Source organism: Neoarius graeffei, chromosome 16, assembly GCF_027579695.1.
Source record: "Neoarius graeffei isolate fNeoGra1 chromosome 16, fNeoGra1.pri, whole genome shotgun sequence".
Lineage (NCBI taxonomy): Eukaryota > Metazoa > Chordata > Actinopteri > Siluriformes > Ariidae > Neoarius > Neoarius graeffei.
In genome coordinates this window covers 8,898,482-8,925,221 of record NC_083584.1, presented here as the reverse complement: position 1 = coordinate 8,925,221, position 26,740 = coordinate 8,898,482, and the positions used below count along the sequence as shown (strand labels likewise).

Below are 26,740 nucleotides of genomic sequence, written 5' to 3'. Positions count from 1 at the left end.
AGGTTCCGGGTTCGAACCCAGCGGCTGGCGAGGGCCTTTCTGTGTGGAGTTTGCATGTTCTCCCCGTGTCCGCGTGGGTTTCCTCTGGGTGCTCCAGTTTTCCCCACAATCCAAAGACATGCAGTTAGGTTGACGTGGGGCGGCCTTGGGCTGAGGTGCCCTTGAGCGAGGTACCGAACCCCTGACTGCTCCCCGGGTGCTCTGGTGTGGCTGCCCACTGCTCTGAGTGTGTGTACGTGTGTTCACTGCTTCAGATGGGTTAAATGCAGAGGATGAATTTCACTGTGCTTGAAGTGTGCATGTGACGAATAAAGGTTTTCTTCTCTAGTTTTCTAGGTTTTCTTCTTTTCTTCTTCTAAGCTGTATGTCTTTTTGGAGAAGGTTCCAATATGAAGGAGCAGAATAATTGAAAGCCATTTTACCAAGCTCAGTATCTGAGCGTGGAACTGTGAACAGCAGAGTGTCATTTGAACGCAGACTGTATGTGCTATTTTTCCAGGTCAGAAGATTAATAAGGTACTGTAACTGGGCAATTTGCCAATAATTGCCAGTGAATCCATCTGCGCAGAGCCAGAGAGCTAAAACCAGCCATCTCATAAAGCCGGCAGTGATGTATACGTGATTTGGCATTTAAAATGAAATGCAGTGCACCATGGTACACTGTGTCAAGTGTTTTTAATGTGGATGAGGCAGTGTGCATATATATGACATCCCCATAATCCAGTACTGGGAGGAAGGCAGCATTGACCAGTTTCTTCCTAGCTTGAAGAGTAAAGCAAGACCTGTTTCTAAAATAAAATCCAAGTTTTACTCTCAGTTTCCGCACCAGATTCTCAATGTGGACTTTAAAAGCTTCTCATCAAACCAAATACCTAGATATTTATAGGCAAAGACTTTCTCAATACACTTCCCTTCCAGAGTGGAGATGTTTAGTAAAGTGGGGGTGGGAAGAAAGCAAGATTTTGTAAAATGCATAACCTTAGTTTTGTTAGCATTTAAGACTAATCTCAGACTGGAAAAAGAGGCTTGCAATGTATTGAAACACTGCTGAAGAGATTTGCAAGCTTGAACTAAAGTCGGTGCCATGCAATATAAAACTGCATCATCTGCATACAGGTGAATTTTGCCATTTTCTACTGCAGAGGAAATGGTGTTTATATAAATAGTAAAGAGGATCGGGCCTAGAATGGACCCTTGTGGGACACCTCTTTTAATTCTCAGGGAGTTAGAACTATACCCATCAACTTTGACAATTTGAGATCTGTGGGTAAAATAGTTATTAAACCAACTGACAGCCTTTTCACCCAAGCTAATGTCCTGTAGTCGTTTCAGTAAAATACAGTGGTCAACAGTGTCAAAGGCCTTAGACAAGTCAATGAATAGGGCAGCACAGCTCATCTTCTTATCAAGAGTATTGATGATGTCATTGAGTACCAGAGTGGCTGCAGTAATGGTACTATACTGGGCCCTAAAGCCTGACTGTGTTGGGCTAAGTATATTGTGGCTCTGGAGAAAGTCCTTAAGCTGAGAATTTACTAAAGAGTCTAAGATCTTAGCAAGCACAGATAATTTTGAAATAGGGCGGTAATTGTCAAGAATGGAAGGATCCCCTCCTTTTAAGAGGGGCAACACATAAGCAGATTTCCAGACGTCAGGAATGACATTGGGCGAGAGAGACAAGTTAAATATGTGAGCCAGAGGCTCTGCTATGATGTTAGCTGCCAGTTTTAATAAGGCAGGATCTAGGCCATCAGAGCCATGAGATTTCTTGGGATCAATTTCTTTCAGAGCTTTAAGCACCACGGAGATGGGGAATGACTTCAAAGTCAAACCTGTCCCATATAATAGAGGCGGGTGATTTAGAGAGGTAGTCTGAGGATAAGAAAACATCATCAGGATGGGTTTGTTCAAATAAATACCGTGCTTTAATGAAATGCTTATTAAATAAATTAACAATAGTGTGTTTGTTTGAAATTTCCTGAGTATCTATAGCTATATGCTGTGGTGTAGTAGTGTCACTAAGAGGGTGTGCGAGGGATTTTATAGTTTTCCAGAATTTAAAAGGATTATTCTGATTACTAGATACTGAGTTAAGGAACAAGTCAGACCATCACACAGTGGAAATGTGTACTGTGGTTAGATGAATCAGTATGCCAGGTTGTTTTTGGAAGAAATGGACGCCGTGTGCTCTGAAGATGAAAAGGACCATCCAGACTGTTAGCAGGAACAAGTCCAAAAGTCAGGGTGTGTCATGGTATGGGGTTGGGTCAGTGCCCTTGGTAAAGGTAACTCACACTTCTGTGATGGAGCATTAATGCAGAAAAGTACACTGAGGTTTTGGAGCAACATACGCTGCCTTCAAGACGACGTCTTTTCCACGGAGATTTCAACTAGACAATGTAAAACCACATTCTGCACACATTACAAAGGCGTGGCTGTGGAAGAAGAGGGCGTGTCCCCTCTGTCCCCAACAGAGAATGTGTGGAGAATTTAGAAATTAAAAATTTGACAATGACGACCCCGTACTGTTACACACCTGAAGACCTGTTTATAGGAAGAATGGAACAAAACACCTGAAACACTTCATCACTTGGCGTCTTCAGTCCCTAAACATCTTTTAAGTTTTGGGAGAAGGAATGGAAATGTTATAACGTAGGAAATGCTTTATTGTGGGCGGCACGGTGGTGTAGTGGTTAGCGCTGTCGCCTCACAGCAAGAAGGTCCGGGTTCGAGCCCCGTGGCCGGCGAGGGCCTTTCTGTGTGGAGTTTGCATGTTCTCCCCGTGTCCGCGTGGGTTTCCTCCGGGTGCTCCGGTTTCCCCCACAGTCCAAAGACATGCAGGTTAGGTTAACTGGTGACTCTAAATTGACCGTAGGTGTGAATGTGAGTGTGAATGGTTGTCTGTGTCTATGTGTCAGCCCTGTGATGACCTGGCGACTTGTCCAGGGTGTACCCCGCCTTTCACCCGTAGTCAGCTGGGATAGGATCCAGCTCGCCTGTGACCCTGTAGAACAGGATAAAGCGGCTACAGATAATGAGATGAGATGCTTTATTGTCTCAACTTTTTTTTAAATGTGTTGCAAGAATCAAAATTGAAATGTGCTTGTTTTGAAAAAAAACAATAAAATTCATGAGAAAACCAAATAACGTGCTGCTGTATTGTGCTGAGTGTAATGCAGCTCAAAGATTATTTACAAATTATTGTTTTCAGTTTTAATTTCAACAAACCATCCCAACTTTTTCTGATTTGGAGTTGTAGACAGATGAAAAAGAAATCCCTGACCTCTGAGTAAAGTGTTACTTATCAGCTTTCTGCAGGACACTACAGGTACGCAGTGTTTTCTACACGTCTCTCCTCAGAGGACCTTTAGTTCTGCAGTACACTGTTTGATATTTATAGGCTGTGGTGTGTGTGTGTGTGTGTGTGTGTGTGTGTGTGTGTGTGTGTGTGTGTGTGCGTGTACCTGCAATGCATGGAGAATGGAGGTTCCTCCGTGTGTGTTAAGCTGACCCAGCCAGGTTACTGCGTCCCTGCACCTTTCCTCTGAGGCCTCCACCAGCTCCTCCTGCCACACCCGCACCTCCTCAGAGAACGCCACCATGCTAAATCTGACACACACACAGCAGTCATATTTAAGGACTGATGAGATGGCGCTTTACGACAGCGTCATGCCATAATGTCTGTGCTAGCATTCTCTGGTTAGCTCCGCCCACTTAGAGCTACAGACATTTTACACAATTATTTACATGGTAAAATTAGTAATGCACATTAATACTCTATACCACACACACAAAACCATGTATGATGGAATTAAATGTCATTTTACAGTCTAAATTACTGTTCTTAAAGAGAGAGTGATGAGAACATGAGACAGACAGAAGGAGGAGAAAGGTGACAGAAAGAGAGAGACAGATAGAGAGAAAGAAGGAGAGGGAGACAGACAGAAAGGAGAGAGAGAGAGAAAGGAGAGACAGACAGAGAGCAAGAAGGAGAGAAAGAAAGAAAAACACAAGACAGATGGAAAGAGGAGAAAGAGTGGAGAGAGAGAGAGAGAGAGAGAGAGAGAGAGATACAGAGGGAGAGACAGAGATAGAGGTAGAGAGAGAGAGCATGTGAGAGAGTGCGAGGTAGAGAGAGAGGTAGAGACAGACAGACAGACAGACAGTCAGACAAATAGAGATGGAGAGAGAGAGAGACTTGATCCACATAGGCAGTGTTTATTACCTCACTCTGTTGGTGTGCAGCTGATCCCAGATCAGTGAGGTCAGCTCTCTCTGCAGCTGGGCGTGGCAGGGCGACATGGAGCCCGACACATCCTGGATGACACACACATCCTTCTCCAACACGCAGCCAAACACACGTCTGCTGCCTACAGGAACAACACAGCTTCCACTTTCAGAGCTCACAGTCATTAATGTGATCAATATACAAGCAGGCCAAAGTGAGGGCGCGTCTCTGGCTCGACTGTTTGCAGGCGAGATGGCGAAGGGCGCGTCTCTGGCTCGACTGTTTGCAGGCGAGATGGCGAAGGGCGCGTCTCTGGCTCGACTGTTTGCAGGCGAGATGGCGAAGGGCGCGTCTCTGGCTCGACTGTTTGCAGGCGAGATGGCGAAGGGCGCGTCTCTGGCTCGACTGTTTGCAGGCGAGATGGCGAAGGGCGCGTCTCTGGCTCGACTGTTTGCAGGCGAGATGGCGAAGGGCGCATCTCTGACTCGACTGTTTGCAGGCGAGATGGCGAAGGGCGCATCTCTGACTCTACCATGGGCGATTGCTCTAAGACAACGAGGGAGGCTCAGCCTCCTCTAAAAATGACGAACATCGTGTAGGATGAATTGCGCTAGGCTTATGTTATAGCCAACCTTATAACATTGCTATTTCAGATCCAGAATCATAGAAATATATGTGCTCAACCCAACTACAGTGCAAAATCATTCCGTTATAACTTTCCCCAGTTCACCTAATGTGCGCGTGAGTTTTTCCCCCTCGTGACAGCGCGATGCAGCCCAGCCTCAGTGCACTTCAACGGCATTTGGGAGCTATGCACTTTTCAATCTCAAAATGCAAGATGATTATTGGACAAATACTGCGAAAACGCCCGGCCACGGTCTCCGAGCCTCACAGTGGGAGGGACATGGCAAAGCTTTCCGCGAGGAGACTGCTGATTGGTGAAAGCGGCCGGATATTTTCTTTGATTGACAGCTCGTTTCAAATATAGACAGGCAGCGGTGAATTTCAGTTCAGTCCCATGCGGATTCACAAGTGCTGTGGTGTATTGTAAGAGATCAGCTTACATTTCGATTTCATTCATTACATACGGTTTCTACCAGCTTTTTTAGTTTGTATATATTTTCATTGTAAATAAAGTGTAAATATAGTGTTGTCAAGTTTGCTATCTTAGTTCCAGAAATTTCGTTTGAGTGACTGAACTTGAACTTGAGGGGGCTAGTCAGCTAGCAAGAAAGCTGCGCACGGATGCCAAGCATTGCTGATTTAATTTTGGCGAAGCCATTTGCCAGTCTTCCTTTCGAGGAAAAAATTAAAATTAAAGAGCAGGGTAGACCAACGCCTCAAATTGACTTGGTGAAAAAGGTAGGGAATAACACTCGTTCCTTTCAGCTCTCCTGGTATGAGAAAGTGAATTGGCTAACAGCAAGTGACCCACATCAACAACAGTAAATAGGCTACTTTAGTAATATGTCATGGATGGACCAAAAATATAGAATCTATTTAAAATGTTTATGCTGAGTATATTATATTGGAATATATATTTCTCTGGATATGAATTAAACACAGCTACAATTTGGAAAACATTTTTAAACAAAAACACAGCCGAGAACATTTCACACTACAGACCTGGATTAAAAGTGAAGGGTTATCAAAATTGTCAATAAAACATTTCTCAGTCAAAATAAGTAAAACATAGGGAACGTGTCATTGAATGAAATGTGTGGCACGCAGCTCTATGTTTGGCTCCCCAAGGTCAGTGCTTGTGCCTATTCCAGAACACTCTGCTGTTACTGCTGAGGTTCCTGACAAAGAGCTGCTTTCAATAATGATCAATTTTTAAACAACATGCCACAATTTTAAAATATAAAATGTTAAAATATACCCCTCCCCCCCAACACCACCATCATGTATATTGGACAGTAGGCTAATGGGCCAAAAGAACCTGTTATTTCACAGTTTGTGACGCTGCCAACAATCAGCCAGATCAGAGGCAAGAGTATGGGCAAAATTGATGTGTTTTTTCTTTTTTCTTTTAAAATCTGGAAATATCGTAACCGACCAGCCTCCACTGTTTGAAAGACTACCAGCCGCCACTGGACTCTACTGTTTGCAGGCGAGATGGTGAAGGGCGTCTCTGACTCTACTGTTTGCAGGCGAGATGGTGAAGGGCTTGTCTCTGACTCTACTGTTTGCAGGCGAGATGGTGAAGGGCGCATCTCTGACTCTACTGTTTGCAGGCGAGACGGTGAAGGGCGCGTCTCTGACTCTACTGTTTGCAGGCGAGACGGTGAAGGGCGCGTCTCTGACTCTACTGTTTGCAGGCGAGATGGTGAAGGGCGCGTCTCTGACTCTACTGTTTGCAGGCGAGATGGTGAAGGGCGCGTCTCTGACTCTACTGTTTGCAGGCGAGATGGTGAAGGGCACGTCTCTGACTCTACTGTTTGCAGGCGAGATGGTGAAGGGCGCGTCTCTGACTACTGTTTGCAGGCGAGATGGTGAAGGGCGCGTCTCTGACTCTACTGTTTGCAGGCGAGATGGTGAAGGGCGCGTCTCTGACTCTACTGTTTGCAGGCGAGATGGTGAAGGGCGCGTCTCTGACTCTACTGTTTGCAGGCGAGATGGTGAAGGGCGCGTCTCTGACTCTACTGTTTGCAGGCGAGATGGTGAAGGGCGCGTCTCTGACTCTACTGTTTGCAGGCGAGATGGTGAAGGGCGCGTCTCTGACTACTGTTTGCAGGCGAGATGGTGAAGGGCGCGTCTCTGACTCTACTGTTTGCAGGCGAGATGGTGAAGGGCGCGTCTCTGACTCTACTGTTTGCAGGCGAGATGGTGAAGGGCGCGTCTCTGACTCTACTGTTTGCAGGCGAGATGGTGAAGGGCGCGTCTCTGACTCTACTGTTTGCAGGCGAGATGGTGAAGGGCGCGTCTCTGACTCTACTGTTTGCAGGCGAGATGGTGAAGGGCGTGTCTCTGACTCTACTGTTTGCAGGCGAGATGGTGAAGGGCGTGTCTCTGACTCTACTGTTTTCAGGCGAGATGGTGAAGGGCGTGTCTCTGACTCTACTGTTTTCAGGCGAGATAGTGAAGGGCGTGTCTGTGCTCATGTATGATATGTCTGATAAATCTCACCAATCCCACCACGGCAGCTCCGCCTGTTAGTTGATATGTCAGGATTTCCAGGAATATCATGCTTTTGAGGATCATTTCTATTTCCTGTCTCAATATTATTTTTTTAAATTAATATCTTACTCACTTATCTTTTTTTTTTTAAATATTTTTTTGGGCTTTTTTCACCTTTATTGGATAAGACAGTGTAGAGACAGGAAATGAGCGGGAGAGAGAGATGGGGAGGGATCGGGAAATGACCTCGGGTCGGAATCAAACCCGGGTCCCCGGATTTATGGTATGGCGCCTTATCCACCTGAGCCACAACGCCCCCTACTCACTTATCTTTAATTAAATCCTGAATTAATAAAATGCAACTATAGTCACACTCAGTGATGAATAATTAATGATTAATAGCACAGCCCTAGGTGCACAGCATCATAATGTATATTGTACAGTATGATTCTTTATTACATGCTGAATATGTGGAAGTTTACAGTGCATAAGTATTCACCCCCTTTGAACTTTTACGACTGACAGAAATATCATACAACAGTTCTCAAAGACATTAATGTTGCGTATCATGATGTATAAGTTTGCAAACAATTTTTAATAAAACACATTTATTATTATGAATAATAAGAGTTTTTTTAACACAATACTGCTGGCAGTTTGAGAGCAAACTGATATATCATGATACGTATCTCATATCATAGAAATGCCTTCCAGGATCATGATATGATATTTTTGTCACATTGTCCAACCTTTATTCCAATCTCGGCCATTTCAGCTCCAGGTTGTAACAGTACAAAGTATGGAAAAATTCAAAGGGGACTGGGGGGGGGGGGGGGGAGTAAATCCTTACACAGTGCACTGTATATGATCTCGTGTTGTAGCTCAGTGTGATGGTGTTCACCTGAGAGTAACCACTGCATCCTCTGAGCGTAACGCTGCAGAACCCTTTCAGTCTGGATCAGGTACTGCTTCAACTCGCCCGAACTCAGGAACAGATGCCGCACTCGTCCCTTTATGACAAGAAAGCACATGATCCGTGAACATGGCATTGAGTTACACACCACGGTGCGAGCTGTGGCATCATGTGACATCACAAAATGACATCATCAGGTCCAGGGGTGGTGATAACCTGGAGTCCTGAGGGCTCAATCATCTAATGACCAGAAGTAGCTGGGTGTGATGCCCTCAGCCGGGTGTGTTAGAACATGGAAAAATGCTACACAGTGGAATCTGATGCTCATGACTACTGATTACGTCTCCATGGCACTGCTTTAAATGGTTCCCTTGTGGGTTTGTGAGGTTCTGGGCTTACGTTTAGGTGCACGCTGGGAAAGATGGCGCAGTATTTTGCAGACACACTCCTGCTAACGGATGGGACGAGTTTCTTACGGTGGGTGCAGGCAGGAACCGACAGCAGCTTGTGGAGGTCCAGTTTCAGGGTCCTGACACCAAACCGTTTCAGCCACTTCAAGAATGAGCAAAGATAATACAAATATTAATAACACCTGAAAAAAATAATTGAGCTAAAAATCATCTTTTAAATTAATCTAAAACTGCTTTACAGTCACAAAAATGTGTGCTTAAATGTAATTAAAATATACTGAAATATATTTAAAATATACAGAAAATGTAAATAAAATCTACTGAAAATGTAAATAAAATATGCTAAAATTTTATCTTTAAAATATAAGGAAAATGCAATTTAAAGCAAAACAATAATTAAAAATAAAATTAAATAAAATATGAGTATGTTGGAAACATGTGAACAAATGTATTAATAAATAATTTTGTTTCCTAAAAATGTACATTTGACAGTGTCTCATCTCATCTCGTTATCTGTAGCCGCTTTATCCTGTTCTACAGGGTCGCAGGCGAGCTGGAGCCTATCCCAGCTGACTACGGGCGAAAGGCGGGGTACACCCTGGACAAGTCACCAGGTCATCACAGGGCTGACACATAGACACTGACAACCATTCACACTCACATTCACACCTACGCTCAATTTAGAGTCACCAGTTAACCTAACCTGCATGTCTTTGGACTGTGGGGGAAACCGGAGCACCCGGAGGAAACCCACGCGGACACGGGGAGAACATGCAAACTCCGCACAGAAAGGCCCTCGCCGGCCACGGGGCTCGAACCCGGACCTTCTTGCTGTGAGGCGACAGCGCTAACCACTACACCACCGTGCCGCCCTATATTATATTATATTATATTATATTATATTATATTATATTATATTATATTATATTATATTATGAGAGAGGACACTGTACCTGTTTGGAAGAGGAGATTTCCTCATATTTTGGGATTTTAATCCACTTCTGAACACTGTTGGCTTTCAGATGTTTTAAAGCTGAACCTACAGTTACTGAAACACAAAAACACTCTTAAATATGGACCTGCAGGAAACGAAACCATTCAGAGATTATGAAGAAAAAAAAAGTTTTTCCCCTCTGCACTCTGGTTGTGTTTAAGTTTGTGGGTTAAATCTGTCTGTTCAATCCCTTTTCCAGTGTGTGTATCTGAATATTTGTTGCAGAACTGTAGCACAAGCAGTTATGGGCTAACACACAGCAGTGTTTACACTTACTTCAGCTGCTTTATCGAAATAAAAGTGCTCCTAGATGTATTTAATTGATACTATCATTACTTAGATTTGAGCATGTTGGTATAAATATCCCAACATTTATCAATTTATTAATAAAATGCTTTTTAAAACATTTCTCAAATGCAAGCAAGTAATATTTTAAGTCCTTGGTGACTGGGGGTTGCCAAGGTGGCAGTTTTTACACCACACTAACACTGGGTGAGTTCTGAAACAAGGTTACAGGTGGGAAATCTTTTTACGAAGAGTAGATCAGACATCACATTGGATGGATCTTGGGATTAGTGTGTAAAATACTCCATTAACTACATTTTCCAGCAGGTAAAGATGGTAAATCCACAGTTTCAACATGAAGAGATCTACTATCCATTTCAGCTCCGAGATCTTTCACCAGGGCTGTGACACGCACCTGGGCTGTCTTCCTCCGAGTCGAGAGCAGAGCGCGGGATTCTTTGCTTCTTCTTCACTTTAGCAGAGTTTGCAAGCCGGACCAGTTCCCAACCATCTAATGGACGTGCTAAAAATAAATTAATTAATTAAAAATAAATTTAAAAACAATAATTTTAGCACTGTTTCTCTTAGAGTCCACTTTTTCTTTTTGGAAACTAATAATGATACTGAAATAAATAAATACATAAATAAATGATATTACACAGTTGTGTGAAGATAATTTATTTATTTCAGTATCATTATAAATGATACTGAAATAAATAAATGTTGAAACTTGAAATGTTAAAACTTTGAGGATTTATTAAATGAGGAGAATCCAAGAGAGAAAAGGTCAGATTCGTTGGAGACAGCAAATCAGGAAGCAGAGTTGGTTAGTAAGGATGAGATGAGGGCAGCCATGAAAAGAATGAAGATTGGGAAAGCAGTCAGACCAGACGGTATCCCGATTGAGGTTTGGAGATGTTTGGGTGAGACGGCTGTGGAGTTCCTAACAAGATTGTTTAATAAGATCCTAGAGAATGAGAAAATGCCAAATGAATGGAGAAAGTGTGTGCTGGTCCCAATATACAAGAATAAGGGAGATGTACAGAGCTGCAGTAATTACAGAAGAATAAAATTGATGAGCCACACCATGAAGTTATGGGAAAGGGTATTGGAGGCGAGATTGAGAAGAGAGGTAGCAATCTGTGAACAGCAGTACGGGTTTATGCCAAGGAAGAGCACGTCGGATGCAATTTTTGCTTTAAGAATGTTAATGGAGAAGTACAGGGAAGGCCAGAGAAAGCTACATTGTGTGTTTGTAGACCTGGAGAAGGCATACGATAGAGTGCCGAGAGAGGAGTTATGGTATTGTATGAGAAAGTGTGGAGTGAATGAGAAGTATATTAGAGTGGTGCAAGACATGTATGAGAACAGTGAAACAGCAGTGAGGTGTGCAGTTGGAATGACTGAATGGTTCAAGGTGAAGGTGGGACTCCATCAAGGATCTGCTTTGAATCCTTTCTTGTTTGCCATAGTGATGGATAGCTTGACAGACGAAGTGAGGCAAGAGTCACCATGGAACATGATGTTTGCGGATGATATTGTGATATGTGGTGAAAGTAGAAAGGAGGTTGAGTTGGGTTTGGAGAGATGGAGGGATGCATTGGAACAAAGAGGAATGAAGGTGAGCTGTAACAAAACAGAATATATGTGCATCAATGAGAATGGGGATGAGAGTGTAGTGAAGATGCAAGGAGTAGACGTAAAGAAAGTTGGTGAATTCAAGTATCTGGGGTCAACTGTGCAGGAAAATGGGGGCTGCGATAGTGAGGTGAGAAAGAGAGCGCAGGCAGGGTGGAGCAGTTGGAGAAGGATTTCGGGAGTCATTTGTGATAGGAAAGTCCCAGCAAAAGTGAAAGCTAAGATGTATAAGACAGTAGTGAGACCAGCTGTGATGTATGGATTGGAGACCGTACCCTTAACGAAGAGACAGGAGGCAAAGTTGGAGGTGGCGGAGTTGAGGACGTTAAGGTTTGTGATGGGATTGACGAGGTTGGACAGGATAAGGAATGAGCACATCAGAGGGACAGCACATGTGGAGAGCTTGGGAATGAAGCTAAGAGAGATGAGACTGAGATGGTATGGGCACATCCTGAGAAGAGATGCAGAGCATGTGGGAAGGAGAATGTTGAGGATGGAGCTGTCAGGCACACGAAAATGAGAAAGGCCAAAGAGGCGATACATGGATGTGGTGAGAGAGGACATGAAAGTGGCAGGTGTGGAAGAGAAGGATGCAGAAGACAAGGAGCAATGGAGATGAAAGATCCGCTGTGGCGACCCCTAATCAGGAGCAGCCAAAAGAAGAAGAAGACACAGTTGTGTGAAGATATGAAATTTATCTTCGAGTGGTGAATGTATATAATCACAAGTGAGCAAAGTGAATGAGTGAAAATATTTTCAACATGAAAAGATAAACTTCATATCTTCACACCACCATGTAATGTTCTTTATATTATATGGACACAACCACACACACACACACACACACACACACACACACACACAAAAACACAAGTTAATCAAAAGGATTGGAATTTTGAACCAGTTCACCATTTTGACAACACGCGTCTAGTCAGCAGGAAAACACTGGGAGTGATGTCATCGGGGTGAAATATCAGGAATTATTATACATATGGGCCACTTTTTCCACGGAATAAAAACGTGTTCTATTCCCTTCCAGTGGGTTTACTGATGGCATGCAGTATTGTTAGCATATCGCTTATCCTCCATGTATTATGCCACTCTCCCCAATGGAGAATGAGCATGCAATATGGTTATAATATTGCATGCTGTCAAGACAACACAACGTCACACATCAGAGCTCATGCGAAGATCCAATGACAAAACTTTTCTGCTGCCCATGCGCAGAGTCATTTCTTTGTCGGCTGGGAAAGAAAGAAGATGAGGCTAATCCAGTGCTAGGTTTAAGCAATAAATAAATAAACTGAAACCAAAGATGCGCTGAACACCTGAAAGGCTACTAAAACTTCATTATATATTCTTCATGCATATTTACAAGAAAAAAACATATCAACGGACTTTGAAAAACTGGAAAAGAGACAGAGAAACGTAAAACTTCAGCGCTACCGAGTGACTGTGACAATTTGTGAACAAACATGGCCGCCAGGTTTGCTTCCATAAAAGGGTTAGATTTAGAGAGAATTTTAGCTGTCAGGTCGCTCCGTTGTGTGTAGCTGTTGCTCTCATCTCATCTCATTATCTGTAGCCGCTTTATCCTGTTCGACAGGGTCGCAGGCAAGCTGGAGCCCATCTCAGCTGACTACGGGCGAAAGGCGGGGTACACCCTGGATGAGTCGCCAGGTCATCACAGAGCTGACACATAGACACAGACAACCATTCACATTCACATTCACACCTACGCTCAATTTAGAGTCACCAGTTAACCTAACCTGCATGTCTTTGGACTGTGGGGGAAACCGGAGCACCCGGAGGAAACCCACGCGGACACGGGGAGAACATGCAAACTCCGCACAGAAAGACCCTCGTCGGCCACGGGGCTCGAACCCGGACCTTCTTGCTGTGAGGCGACAGCGCTAACCGCTACACCACCGTGCCGCCCGTAGCTGTTGATGTTAATTTTAAAAGTAACTAAAGCCTAGGTCACAACTGGACGTACGATTTTTTGGCGTTTCCCAAATCGCTGCGTTTGTTTTTTGTTCGTGGAGAAAGCCGCACGTTGGCCGTAAGTTTGTCTTGAAATCTGAAAAAAACATAAGTGCCCGTAGAGTTTGTCTGACATGACAAAGAACCTCTGCGGCCGGTCTGCGGCCAGTCTACGGCTCGAAAATCAGCACGTCACACGCGCGCCGTCCGTGCGTTTCTTGCGTTTTTTCCACGTAGACCGGCCGTAGGAGCACGTACGGCCGGTTATGACCAAGGCAAAAGTAAATTACACAGGGAAAATAATAATAATATTCGGCTTGACTGCACTAGCGTTGGCCTTTGCTAACACTACACCAGCTGGAAGGTAACTGCACTGCTGTGCTAACAGCACTGAGTCATGGGTAAGCTAGCGTTAGCCTTCAAGAATGCTGATATGAAGAGAGTGTGTATAATAATAATAATAATAATAATAATAATAATAATAATAACATTGGCTGGCTTTTTTTCATGGTATATCAGATATATTCCATTCAGCTACTTGTCTTCAACTCGTTCAGTATCATGCTAGCTGAATGGAATATATCTGATAGACCACTCAACGCCAGCCAATATTATTTAAATACGTCACTCAGATCCGCGATGGATTTTGTCTGAAAAATGTGAGTTTTTCAACACGAGAAGATAAACTTCATATCTTCAAGCCAACGCGTGATTTTCTTTTTATTATATCGACACATTCACACAAAAAAAGTCCCAAAATTTATCAAAACAACTCACTCATCGATTTCCTCGTGAGTGACATATAGAGATTTATGTCCCAGTTTTGGTTCTCCATGTCCCGGATGGAGCTCGGATGAAAAATATGAGTGGAGTATTTCCCAGTAAAACACTCATGTCCACACAAAGATAGCTATATAAGGAATAAAACACTCTAGGACTTTCTGTTTTAGGAAACTCATAAAGCTCAGTGGAGTCTCCAGTGTAGTGCTTTGAAGCAGCTCATTGTGTTACTCACCAGGAGGAATGACTGCTTTGGCACTGTTTGGCCTCCATGCTGGTGAACGTTTCCCCTCCGGGCTCCTCTGTGTGTACACAAACAAAAAATGCTCTTTAAATACAGAACATTCTGTAGTGTACACTGTTTACGCCAAATCAATCATCACCAGTAGGGGCACTGTCTAGGACGAGCTCACGTAATAGTTGGCGATGTATGGAAGAAACAGATGATCAAACAATGTTGTTTTGCTGAAATCTTCCCAGTAAACAAATATCAGATGGACACTGCATGTAAGTGTTGTATAAGCACTGACCAGCCTGGCTGAGCTCAGTCGGGTCTCTCTGGGAGGAGGAAGTGTGTGTTTCTGCGTCCAAGCCTTAGCGCATCGAGCTGGGCTACGACACTCTTGATCATGAGCCTCCTCTGGACCGGCGCTGGAGCTCCGCTGAAGCAGAGAGTCCACCAGCTCACAGCACTGCACAGTAACACCACAAACATCAGGTCAACTTCACACACACGAGTGCACGAGATTAAAACTACATCCAGCATGTTCTCCACCACAGCGCTGTTTAAGTCTCAAAACTAACTGTTGATTAATTCTCTCGAGCTGCAGCTCTGACAGTCGTGCAGCTGTGAATCACAGGTTTATATTAACGTGCTTATCGTTTCTATAGTAACAGCTCATGGTCAGAAACAAATTAAACATACAGTTAGGTCCATAAATATTTGGACAGAGACAACATTTTTCTAATTTTGGTTCTGTACATTACCACAATGAATTTTGAACAAAACAATTCAGATGCAGTTGAAGTTCAGATTTTCAGCTTTAATTCAGTGGGTTGAACAAAATGATTGCATAAAAATGTGAGGAACTAAAGCATTTTTTTAAACACAATCCCTTCATTTCAGGGGCTCAAAAGTAATTGGACAAATTAAATAATTGTAAATAAAATGTTCATTTCTAATACTTACTTACTGCTGCTGTCGTGGGTAGACCCACATAGCGCCAACACAAACGACCGCCAACTTTTCCTGTCCTGCGATGCCACCATAGCCTCCTCATATGTTAGGGATTGTTGAAGGTCTCTAGTGACCGCGTCGCGCCAACACATACGCTGTCTGCCTGGGCGCCGGCATCCTTGAGGTGCCCAATAAAGAAGTCGGCGCGGCAGGCGTGTTGGAGGCATGCGCATAACGTGCCCAAACCATGATAGTCGTCTTTGTCGAAGGATGTTCGTTAGAGGAACCTGTCCAGTTCTTTGGAAGATCTCCGCATTGGATTTACGCTCTCTCCAGGAAACACCAAGAGTTCTGCGAAGGCATCTAGTATGGAAGGCCGATAGTCGCTTCCCTTGCTGCACTGTTGTGTTCCAGGCTTCAGCTCCATACATTAGGATGGTAATTACTACGGCCTGATAGATTGCCATTTTTGTGCGAAGCTGGATGGACTTGTGGCACACGATGGGTAGAAGTTTATTGAAGGCGTTTGCTGCTTTCCCTATATGGTTGTTAATCTCTCGGGTTAAGTCACCATCGGATGTTATCGTACTTCCCAAATAAACAAACTCCTCCACCTTCTCCAACGCATTTTGGTTGTTTAGACTGATTGTAATGTCGCATTTATCCTTTGAGACAGCCATAACTTTGGTCTTCGTGGAGTTAATGGTTAGTCCTATTTTACTCCCTCCCTCCTTCACTTGAGTGGTTGCATACTGTAATCTTTCTTCCGACTCATCAATAAGAGCGATGTCGTCTGCAAAGTCAAGATCAGATAATCTTTGCTGCTGGTAACGTGGGCTCCTTCGTCGTTCGAGTAAAATTCCACAGTCATTCCTGTCCAGGGCTTGTTTCAGCACCCAATCGATCAATATGGCAAACAACATTGGAGACCATACATAGCCTTGTCTAACGCCCGCCGATACTGGGAACCATTCAGTTGTTTCTCCGTCGACCTTGACACAGCATTCCGATCCGTCATAGGTGTTCTTCATGATGTTTACTATCTTCTTGGGAAACCCATATGCTTCAAGAATTTTCCAGAGGGATTCTCTGTCTACGCTGTCGAAAGCAGCTTTAAAGTCGACGAAGTTGATATTGGCCGAGAGTTGAAATTCAAGGCACTTTTCTACTAGTTGGCGTAGGGCGAAGCACTGATCGATGCATGACCTCCCCTTTCTAAATCCAGCCTGGTTTTCTCTGAGTTGCTCATCCACGGCATCTCTAGTATGCAGGAGAACCAAGATGCAGAGTACTTTCCCGGCTATGCTTAGAAGGGTAATACCGCGGTTATTACTACAGATGGTGAGATCTCCTTTCTTCGGGAGTTTGATGATGACTCCTCTTTTCCAATCTTTTCTGGTCAAGGTTGATCTTGGTTTCATCTGTCCAAAGAATGTTCTTCCAGAACTGTGCTGGCTTTTTTAGATGTTTTTTAGCAAAGTCCAATCTAGCCTTTTTATTCTTGAGGCTTATGAGTGGCTTGCACCGTGCAGTGAACCCTCTGTATTTACTTTCATGCAGTCTTCTCTTTATGGTAGATTTGGATATTGATACGCCTACCTCCTGGAGAGTGTTGTTCACTTGGTTGGCTGTTGTGAAGGGGTTTCTCTTCACCATGGAAATTATTCTGCGATCATCCACCACTGTTGTCTTCTGTTGGTGTCCAGGTCTTTTTGCATTGATGAGTTCACCAGTGCTTTCTTTCTTTCTCAGGCTGTACCAAACTGTAGATTTTGCCACTCCTAATATTGTAGCAATTTCTCGGATGTTTTTTTTCTGTTTTCGCAGCTTAAGGATGGCTTGTTTCACCTGCATGGAGAGCTCCTTTGACCGCATGTTTTCTTCACAGCAAAATCTTCCAAATGCAAGCACCACACCTCAAATCAACTCCAGGCCTTTTATCTGCTTAATCGAGAATGACATAACGAAGGAATTGCCCACACCTGCCCATGAAATAGCCTTTGAGTCAACTGTCCAATTACTTTTGGTCCCTTTAAAATCAGGGTGGCACATGTTAAGGAGCTGAAACTCCTAAACCCTTCATCCAATTTTAATGTGGATACCCTCAAATGAAAGCTGAAAGTCTGGACTTTATGTCCATGTCCATTATATAACTATAACTTGAATATGTTTCAGTAAACAGGTAAAAAAAAAAAAAAAAATTTGTGTCAGTGTCCAAATATATATGGACCTAACTGTATACACATGTATAATTGTTAATATGGTGATGTTTATTTGGCATTTATGGAAATGAGAGCAGAACTGACTTACACATAAACATTAACTGTAAGAAAGAATCACAGTCTTTGGCTAATTTTTCATTTTTCCATTTGTCACACGTACCATTATCGAAAAATAATCTAATTCCAGGTGGTAACTTTAAGTGTAGCTTCATCACACCATGCCATTGTTGATTATTTTCCCCCAAACACTGAGGGTTTTTTTTCTTCCTTACTTATTCAGGACGATTCAGTAAAAGAGAGATGATTTAGGTCACATCTCACCTTCTGCCAGTAATCAGCAGCCTTCTCCATTTCTCTGATTAGGGCAGTGAGGTCATCGCTCTCCACTGTACCTGCCGGTGGAGACCGAGACCAGGAGTGAGAACACACACACAGTTTATTTATTGCTTTAAATGAGTGTCTGATTCAAACGCTTTGCTAACAGCATAATCGCTCTTTTTTTTTCTCCGATCCAACTGGACTGAACTTAGTGCTGCAGTCACATCTGGTCCTTTTTAATCATCTCAGCTGGTCTCATCACTGTATGATCATAATAATATGTTTCTGCGACAACAAATGTAACCATAAACAGATTTTTTTTAAAGTATGAATTCTCATTCATTAATAAATAAACAATTATAGCCTGCACATTGCTGTGTTCTGAGAAAAATAAAAAAACTTCAGGATGTACTTGAAGAGGAGGATTATCAGCTTTAACTCTGCTTCATCACACTGCTACGTGGTTGATTATTTTCCTGTAACAGCATGATACTGAGTGTTTTTCTTTCTTACTTAGTACACTGTTAATACAGTATTTTATTAATTATTAAGCCTTACAATACTTAAAAACAAAGCAAGCAAAACTTTCATTTAACTTATTACAATCTGCAGTCTGGCATTGTTTTACGTTCCTGAGTGGAATGACGTGAAGCGAGTGATTTATTTTTGTTTCCTCCTGTTTTTTATTTGTTTTTTGGTGTCCATATCAATCTGAACCTTAACGTGCATATCACGGGTAAATTCAGGAGCAAGATCAATGTAATTCTCCTATTTTATATTGAACTTTGGTCAAATATCTGTCACATTTTGCATTTTGTGCAATTTTTTTACCTTGCGCAATACCAGAAAAATTCAGTTGAAATCAAGCCATTTGAGGCGAATGCGTCTCCCTCTGAAAAAACTTGGTGTTTGGATTTCCCGGCAAACATTGATTTTCATGACGTCATGTGTGGGACGCCTCCTTCTGAATCCTACGTCAGCACTGGTTTGTTTATGAGAAAACGACCTGGTGGTTTTCTGCAAATTTCTTCAACGTTATCACGTAATTATTAAAATGGTTAACAGATGTATCGTAGGAGGGTGTCGCAACACCAATCTTGATGGGATTATTACTCATCGTTTTCCAAAAGACCGGACAATGAGAGAGAAATGGGAGCGCTTGGTCTACACAGGCTGTGCACTGAAACCGTGCAAAGCTCGCGCAGCCTGCTGGCGCTTCCGCACGTGACGTCACGAATCTGGCTACAGACTCCCTTGGGATTTTTCCAGACGCGTTTTGTTATTTTATTTTTTTCTGCTGTAGACAGATGGCCTTGTGCAAAATTACCCTTCTGGATGAGTGTGTAAAGGGACATACTTTCATATAAAAAAACCTGAAATTGGTCCAGAATATGCACTTTAACACCTTTAACCACAGCCTTTGTTCAAATCCAAACAAACTGAACCACTGAGGCCTGAAAGGTGGCTTTTTTTTTTTAATTCTAAACAATTAGTATTAGAAACAATTGAGAGGCGCAATACTACAACAAACTACAATCTGGCTAATTTATTTATTCCAGGCTTCATTTTTCTGGCCCGGAAATTAGCTCCATCCCTCCGACTCCAGCTGGAATAATGTTTCTTCCCTTTTCCCTGAAACACAACTCTTCCATAGAGCACACAGCACACACAATACTGCGTTCAACTAAAACTCGTAACTCGGAATTTCCGACCTCTGACGGCTATCTGACCACCAAAGGAAACACCCTGCAAACTTGGAATTCCCAGCTCGGAACTCTGAGTTGAGCACAAGATATCGTATCAACATGGCTGCTCACAGCATCATCATCAGCAAATAAAGGAGGGGTTCATGTTTCTCACCCACACATTGGAACTCGAACACATGGAGATCAAAAATGATGTAAGTCCAAGTTCTGACGTCCAACTTCAGTTTAAATAATGGAGATGGGGCTACTATTCCGTTGTGTTATAGAACTCAAGACTTGTCTCAAGGCCACTTTTTGAAGGTCTCAGTCTCATCTCGGAATCAACCACATTTTTGTCTCGGTTTCAGATGTAGAGCACTCGGGATTTTATTTCAAAACCAGTCAAGACCACAACTGTTGTGATTTCACTAAATTGCCTGTGCATTGTCTGATTTATTTGTGAACATTGTTACTGTGATTGAATGTACAACCCCGATTCCAAAAAAGTTGTGACGAAGTACAAATTGTAAATAAAAACGGACTGCAATAATTTACAAATCTCAAAAACTGATATTGTATTCACAATAGAACATAGACAACATATCAAATGTCAAAAGTGAGACATTTTGAAATTTCATGCCAAATATTGGCTCATTTGAAATTTCATGACAGCAACACATCTCAAAAAAGTTGGGACAGGGGCAATAAGAGGCTGGAAAAGTTAAAGGTACAAAAAAGGAACAGCTGGAGGACCAAATTGCAACTCATTAGGTCAATTGGCAATAGGTCATTAACATGACTGGGTATAAAAAGAGCATCTTGGAGTGGCAGCGGCTCTCAGAAGTAAAGATGGGAAGAGGATCACCAATCCCCCTAATTCTGCGCCGACAAATAGTGGAGCAATATCAGAAAGGAGTTCGACAGTGTAAAATTGCAAAGAGTTTGAACATATCATCATCTACGGTGCATAATATCATCAAAAGATTCAGAGAATCTGGAAGAATCTCTGTGCGTAAGGGTCAAGGCCGGAAAACCATACTGGGTGCCCGTGATCTTCGGGCCCTTAGACGGCACTGCATCACATACAGGCATGCTTCTGTATTGGAAATCACAAAATGGGCTCAGGAATATTTCCAGAGAACATTATCTGTGAACACAATTCACCGTGCCGTCCGCCGTTGCCAGCTAAAACTCTATAGTTCAAAGACAAAGCCGTATCTAAACATGATCCAGAAGCGCAGACGTCTTCTCTGGGCCAAGGCTCATTTAAAATGGACTGTGGCAAAGTGGAAAACTGTTCTGTGGTCAGACGAATCAAAATTTGAAGTTCTTTATGGAAATCAGGGACGCCGTGTCATTCGGACTAAAGAGGAGAAGGACGACCCAAGTTGTTATCAGCGCTCAGTTCAGAAGCCTGCATCTCTGATGGTATGGGGTTGCATTAGTGCGTGTGGTATGGGCAGCTTACACATCTGGAAAGACACCATCAATGCTGAGAGGTATATCCAGGTTCTAGAGCAACATATGCTCCCATCCAGACGACGTCTCTTTCAGGGAAGACCTTGCATTTTCCAACATGACAATGCCAAACCATATACTGCATTAATTACAGCATCATGGCTGCGTAGAAGAAGGGTCCGGGTACTGAACTGGCCAGCCTGCAGTCCAGATCTTTCACCCATAGAAAACATTTGGCGTATCATAAAACGGAAGATATGACAAAAAAGACCAAAGAGAGTTGAGCAACTAGAATCCTACATTAGACAAGAATGGGTTAACATTCCTATCCCTAAACTTGAGCAACTTGTCTCCTCAGTCCCCAGACGTTTACAGACTGTTGTAAAGAGAAAAGGGGATGTCTCACAGTGGGAAACATGGCCTTGTCCCAACTTTTTTGAGATGTGGTGTTGTCATGAAATTTAAAATCACCTAATTTTTCTCTTTAAATGATACATTTTAAACATTTTAAACATCAGTTTAAACATTTGATATGTCATCTATGTTCTATTCTGAATAAAATACGGAATTTTGAAACTTCCATATCATTGCATTCCGTTTTTATTTACAATTTGTACTTTGTCCCAACTTTTTTGGAATCGGGGTTGTAAAACTTCCTGCTTCAAATGCGACCAATAATGTGGCTCGTTGCTAATTTGAGATTTTTTTTTCCCTGTTAACGGCTGTCGCCCCTCCCCCACCCCCTCTTCACACACACTGGTCTGGTGCTGGTCTTGACTCAGTCTCGCCCTGCCTTGTCTTGGTCTTGACTTGATCTCAACCCCTCAAAGTCTTGGTCTTGGTCACGACTTGGTCTCAGTTTAGGTGCTCTTCATGAAAACACTACTATTCCAGCCGACACCCACCCGCGAAGTTTATTCTTCCAAAATGAAACATTAGCTATTTTGTGTTATCGCTAACATTTTTCACCTGTAGAGTAAAAAGAAGAAGGTTGTAAGAAACACCAGCACTGTTACAGTACCATGCTGCTTGACCCTCTACCTGTGTCTGTGATCCAGTGGAAGCGCCCGTTAGCGTTGTGTGCTAGGTTGCGCAGAAACAGAGCGACTTCGGCACGGGATATGTAGCAGGACGAACATCGGAGCGGCGCGTCCTCTCTGGTGAACAGGCACACGTGAATCCGCAGAGCAGCACAGAACTCTGACACGTATGAAGAGATAGATGACTGGGGACACACACCAGAGAACACACACACACACACAACGTCAACAAATAAGTGTTTAGTGAAGCAACTTGATGGCATCAAAGTGACCTCTGCTGTCTGATGGAATAAATCTAGGCTGCATAATAGTGAGCTGAGCTTGACAACAAACACAATGCCTGTAAACAGAGCGCTAATGATGGGTTACCGCTAAATGGTAGCTAGTTAGCATTGAGCATATTAGCTCAGGGGAGCTGCGCAGGATTTTCTTTCATTCATTAGTATTGACAGCAGCATTGAATACAAACTACTTTTGCACCAGAGGACGGCAATATTCATAATTATTTCTGGAGTATTTATGGCTGGAGTCTCATCACTTTGCTCCTGTGGAGGACGGCCCCCATACGGACAGTCGAAAGTCGCACTTGGAAGACGCTCTGGACACTTACAGTAAGACATTTATGGCTGAGGACTACAGCTGACTTGCTAACTTTAAGACTGCAGTCATCATGAACAGTTTTACACTCAAGTTTCCATCAATGAACAGTTTATAACTTCAACAAAACAGACTTCATGTTAAAACTATAATGAATTTCCTGGTTACACAGTTATACTTTGTGACTACTGTATATAGGAGACAGTTACAGAAGTGAGTTATTTATAATCACGCTATCTGTTATCACCCAGATGAGGATGGGTTCCCTTTTGAGTCTGGTTCCTCTGAAGGTTTCTTCCTCGTGTCATCTGAGGGAGTTTTTCCTCGCCACTGTCGCCTCAGGCTTGATCATTAGGGATAAATTAGGGATAAAATTAGCTCATGTTTAAAGTCTTTAATTTTCTGGAAAGCTGCTTTGTGTCAATGTCTATTGTTAAAAGCGCCATAAAAATAAACTTGACTATTTTGAATGTTCGATTTGCAGTGTAGGTGAACAATGTGACCAACAGGGGGCTCAAAGTAAAAGAAAAACAGCAAGCACTTTATCCATTTTATCTTCATCTAACGTCCTGCTACTCGTTTATTATTCAGGTACGCATCACCTGAGAATTTATCAAAGCTAACCGCTATTATGAAAATACAAGATGTGTTTTCGTAACAGGATCTACAATGGACTGTCATCACATGAGCAAAATAACACCTTTTTTTTTTGCACATTTGCCTTAATGAATATGCAATTTGGGGTGTTTCTATTGAAACTGTGTCATCGAGGGCAGAGTCAAAGCAAACAGATTAATCAAATACTCCTGGTGAGGTTTACTCCAAAGTCATCAACAGAGATCAGCGCACGTTAATACACCCGAAGGGCAGGGACTAAATTTGAAGAATCTTATTTCTGCCTTTTGAAAACAAAATTATACAATTATTATAAATGAATTTAATTTTTAATTTAATTTCATTTATATAATTTGTCACGTACAGTGGAGCAAAAAAGTATTTAGTCAGCCACCAATTGTGCAAGTTCTCCCACTTAAAAAGATGAGAGAGGCCTGTAATTTTCATCATAGGTACACTTCAACTATGAGAGACAGAATGGGGGGAAAGAATCCAGGAAATCACATTGTAGGATTTTTAATGAATTAATTGGTAAATTCCTCGGTAAAATAAGTATTTGGTCACCTACAAACAAGCAAGATTTCTGGCTCTCACAGACCTGTAACTTCTTCTTTAAGAGGCTCCTCTGTCCTCCACTCGTTACCTGTATTAATGGCACCTGTTTGAACTTATCAGTATAAAAGACACCTGTCCACAACCTCAAACAGTCACACTCCAAACTCCACTATGGCCAAGACCAAAGAGCTGTCAAAGGACACCAGGAACAAAATTGTAGACCTGCACCAGGCTGGGAAGACTGAATCTGCAATAGGTAAGCAGCTTGGTGTGAAGAAATCAACTGTGGGAGCAATTATTAGAAAATGGAAGACATACAAGACCACTGATAATCTCCCTCGATCTGGGGCTCCACGCAAGATCTCACCCCGTGGGGTCAAAATGATCACAAAAACGGTGAGCAAAAATTCCAGAACCACATGGGGGGACCTAGTGAATGACCTGCAGAGAGCTGGGACCAAAGTAACAAAGGCTACCATCAGTAACACACTACGCCGCCAGGGACTCAAATCCTGCAGTGCCAGACGTGTCCAGGCCCGTCTGAAGTTTGCTAGAGAGCATTTGGATGATCCAGAAGAGGACTGGGAGAATGTCATATGGTCAGATGAAACCAAAATAGAACTTTTTGGTAAAAACTCAACTTGCCGTGTTTGGAGGAGAAAGAATGCTGAGTTGCATCCAAAGAACACCATACCTACTGTGAAGCATGGGGGTGGAAACATCATGCTTTGGGGCTGTTTTTCTGCAAAGGGACCAGGACGACTGATCCGTGTAAAGGAAAGAATGAATGGGGCCATGTATCGTGAGATTTTGAGTGAAAACCTCCTTCCATCAGCAAGGGCATTGAAGATGAAACGTGGCTGGGTCTTTCAGCATGACAATGATCCCAAACACACCGCCCGGGCAACGAAGGAGTGGCTTCGTAAGAAGCATTTCAAGGTCCTGGAGTGGCCTAGCCAGTCTCCAGATCTCAACCCCATAGAAAATCTTTGGAGGGAGTTGAAAGTCCGTGTTGCCCAGCGACAGCCCCAAAACATCACTGCTCTAGAGGAGATCTGCATGGAGGAATGGGCCAAAATACCAGCAACAGTGTGTGAAAACCTTGTGAAGACTTACAGAAAACGTTTGACCTCTGTCATTGCCAACAAAGGGTATATAACAAAGTATTGAGATGAACTTTTGTTATTGACCAAATACTTATTTTCCACCATAATTTACAAATAAATTCTTTAAAAATCAGACAATGTGATTTTCTGGATTTTTTTTCTCATTCTGTCTCTCATAGTTGAAGTGTACCTATGATGAAAATTACAGGCCTCGCTCATCTTTTTAAGTGGGAGAACTTGCACAATTGGTGACTGACTAAATACTTTTTTGCCCCACTGTAGATCAAATAGTGACAGAGGAAGAATACAGAGCAAAGCCCCAATTGATTTTCAACCCCTTGGGTATGGATTTTTACAGCAGATGCTCTTCCTGATGCAACCCTCCCCAATCTTTCCAGGCTTGGGACTGGCACTAAGTATGCACTGAATTGTAAAAACCCAGTGGCTGGGCATTTTTACCTAATCTGCATGTCTTTGAACCGAGGGGGAAACCGGAGCACCCGGAGGAAACCCATGCAGACATGGGGAGAACATGCAAACTTCTCACAGAAAGACTGGGATTCAAACCCAGAACCTTCTTGCTGTGAAGCGACAGTGCTCACCATTGCACCACCGTGCTGCCCCAATATAATATAATTATTTATCCAATTACACATGTAAATTAATTAGTCTCCATTTTTGGGATCTTTATACAGAGTCAGTGTCTGTAAGTGCTCTTACGCTGTCCTGATCCGGAGCGCCGGTGGTGAGCAGATACACTCCGTGAGTGAGAGAGGAGTCGGGGTGTGGTTCTGTCTCCACAACGTGTCTGAGAGCAGTCAGTGTGTTACGATGCCCTGCACACTCCAGTTCCTGAACCCACCTACACACATCCAGACTGTAATTAGTGCTTGAGGTGTAACAAATGATGTCATACTGCATGAGGCAGCACATCATCACCACCAGCACTTACTGCCAGGCATCCTGAAGGTTTTGGTGGTTAGATGAAACCGTTTGCTCTCTCCACACTTTCACACCTGACCCAAACCTGCAAACACAAATTATTTTTTCCCAAGCACTAAATTAACAATGAAGCACTTGCTAACAAGCCATACGGGCTCTACGTAATCTTTCAGGGAAGCTTCCAGAACCTTTAATTGTCTAAACAACCCGACTGAATGCATCAGTGTCGGTTACAGAATACGAGAAAGATCATATTCACGCTACGATGTTGAAGCGGTGCGTATTGGGCAGTTGCTCCTGCAGCAGGACTCGGATGGCATGCTGGATGTGCAGCTGGTGGTGAGCACTCATGTCGGACATGTCCAGCAGAACGTGCACGCTATACAGGAGAAAGCACAGACCGCTGTAAACCCCTCCGTCCTGAAGATGTCAGAAACTTAAAGCTGCAGCTTTACCTCTGACTGTTACAAAGTGCTGACACTGGAGACTCCTTCCAGAAATGTTAAACACATATGTCCTTTACAATAACAACGATTACACACATTTTAAAAAAATCTGTTTATGTGGCATGTCTGCCATACCAGGGCCTGAGAGTGAGCTATTACGACAGAAAAGATAACGTATTAGGACAAGGACAAAAACCTGTGATTTGCAGCTGCACTACTATCAGAGCT

General features: G+C 43.0%; 1 protein-coding gene across 4 annotated transcripts in view; it reads right to left on the bottom strand.

Annotated features, from left to right (window-relative positions):
* The window catches only part of LOC132900393 (putative short-chain dehydrogenase/reductase family 42E member 2), a 122,065-nt gene that overhangs the window by 78,188 nt on the left and 17,137 nt on the right, over nt 1–26,740 (bottom strand). For all 4 annotated transcript variants that reach the window (XM_060942462.1, XM_060942464.1, XM_060942463.1 and 1 more), the window contains 13 exons: nt 26,326–26,445; nt 26,077–26,151; nt 25,845–25,986; nt 22,253–22,436; nt 18,072–18,142; nt 14,882–15,043; nt 14,587–14,653; nt 10,366–10,473; nt 9,625–9,719; nt 8,661–8,813; nt 8,250–8,358; nt 4,226–4,370; nt 3,465–3,609 (listed from right to left, as the gene is read on the bottom strand). In XM_060942462.1, the coding sequence (XP_060798445.1) occupies nt 3,465–3,609; nt 4,226–4,370; nt 8,250–8,358; nt 8,661–8,813; nt 9,625–9,719; nt 10,366–10,473; nt 14,587–14,653; nt 14,882–15,043; nt 18,072–18,142; nt 22,253–22,436; nt 25,845–25,986; nt 26,077–26,151; nt 26,326–26,445 (1,576 nt within the window). The remainder of the gene's footprint in view (nt 1–3,464; nt 3,610–4,225; nt 4,371–8,249; nt 8,359–8,660; nt 8,814–9,624; nt 9,720–10,365; nt 10,474–14,586; nt 14,654–14,881; nt 15,044–18,071; nt 18,143–22,252; nt 22,437–25,844; nt 25,987–26,076; nt 26,152–26,325; nt 26,446–26,740) is intronic.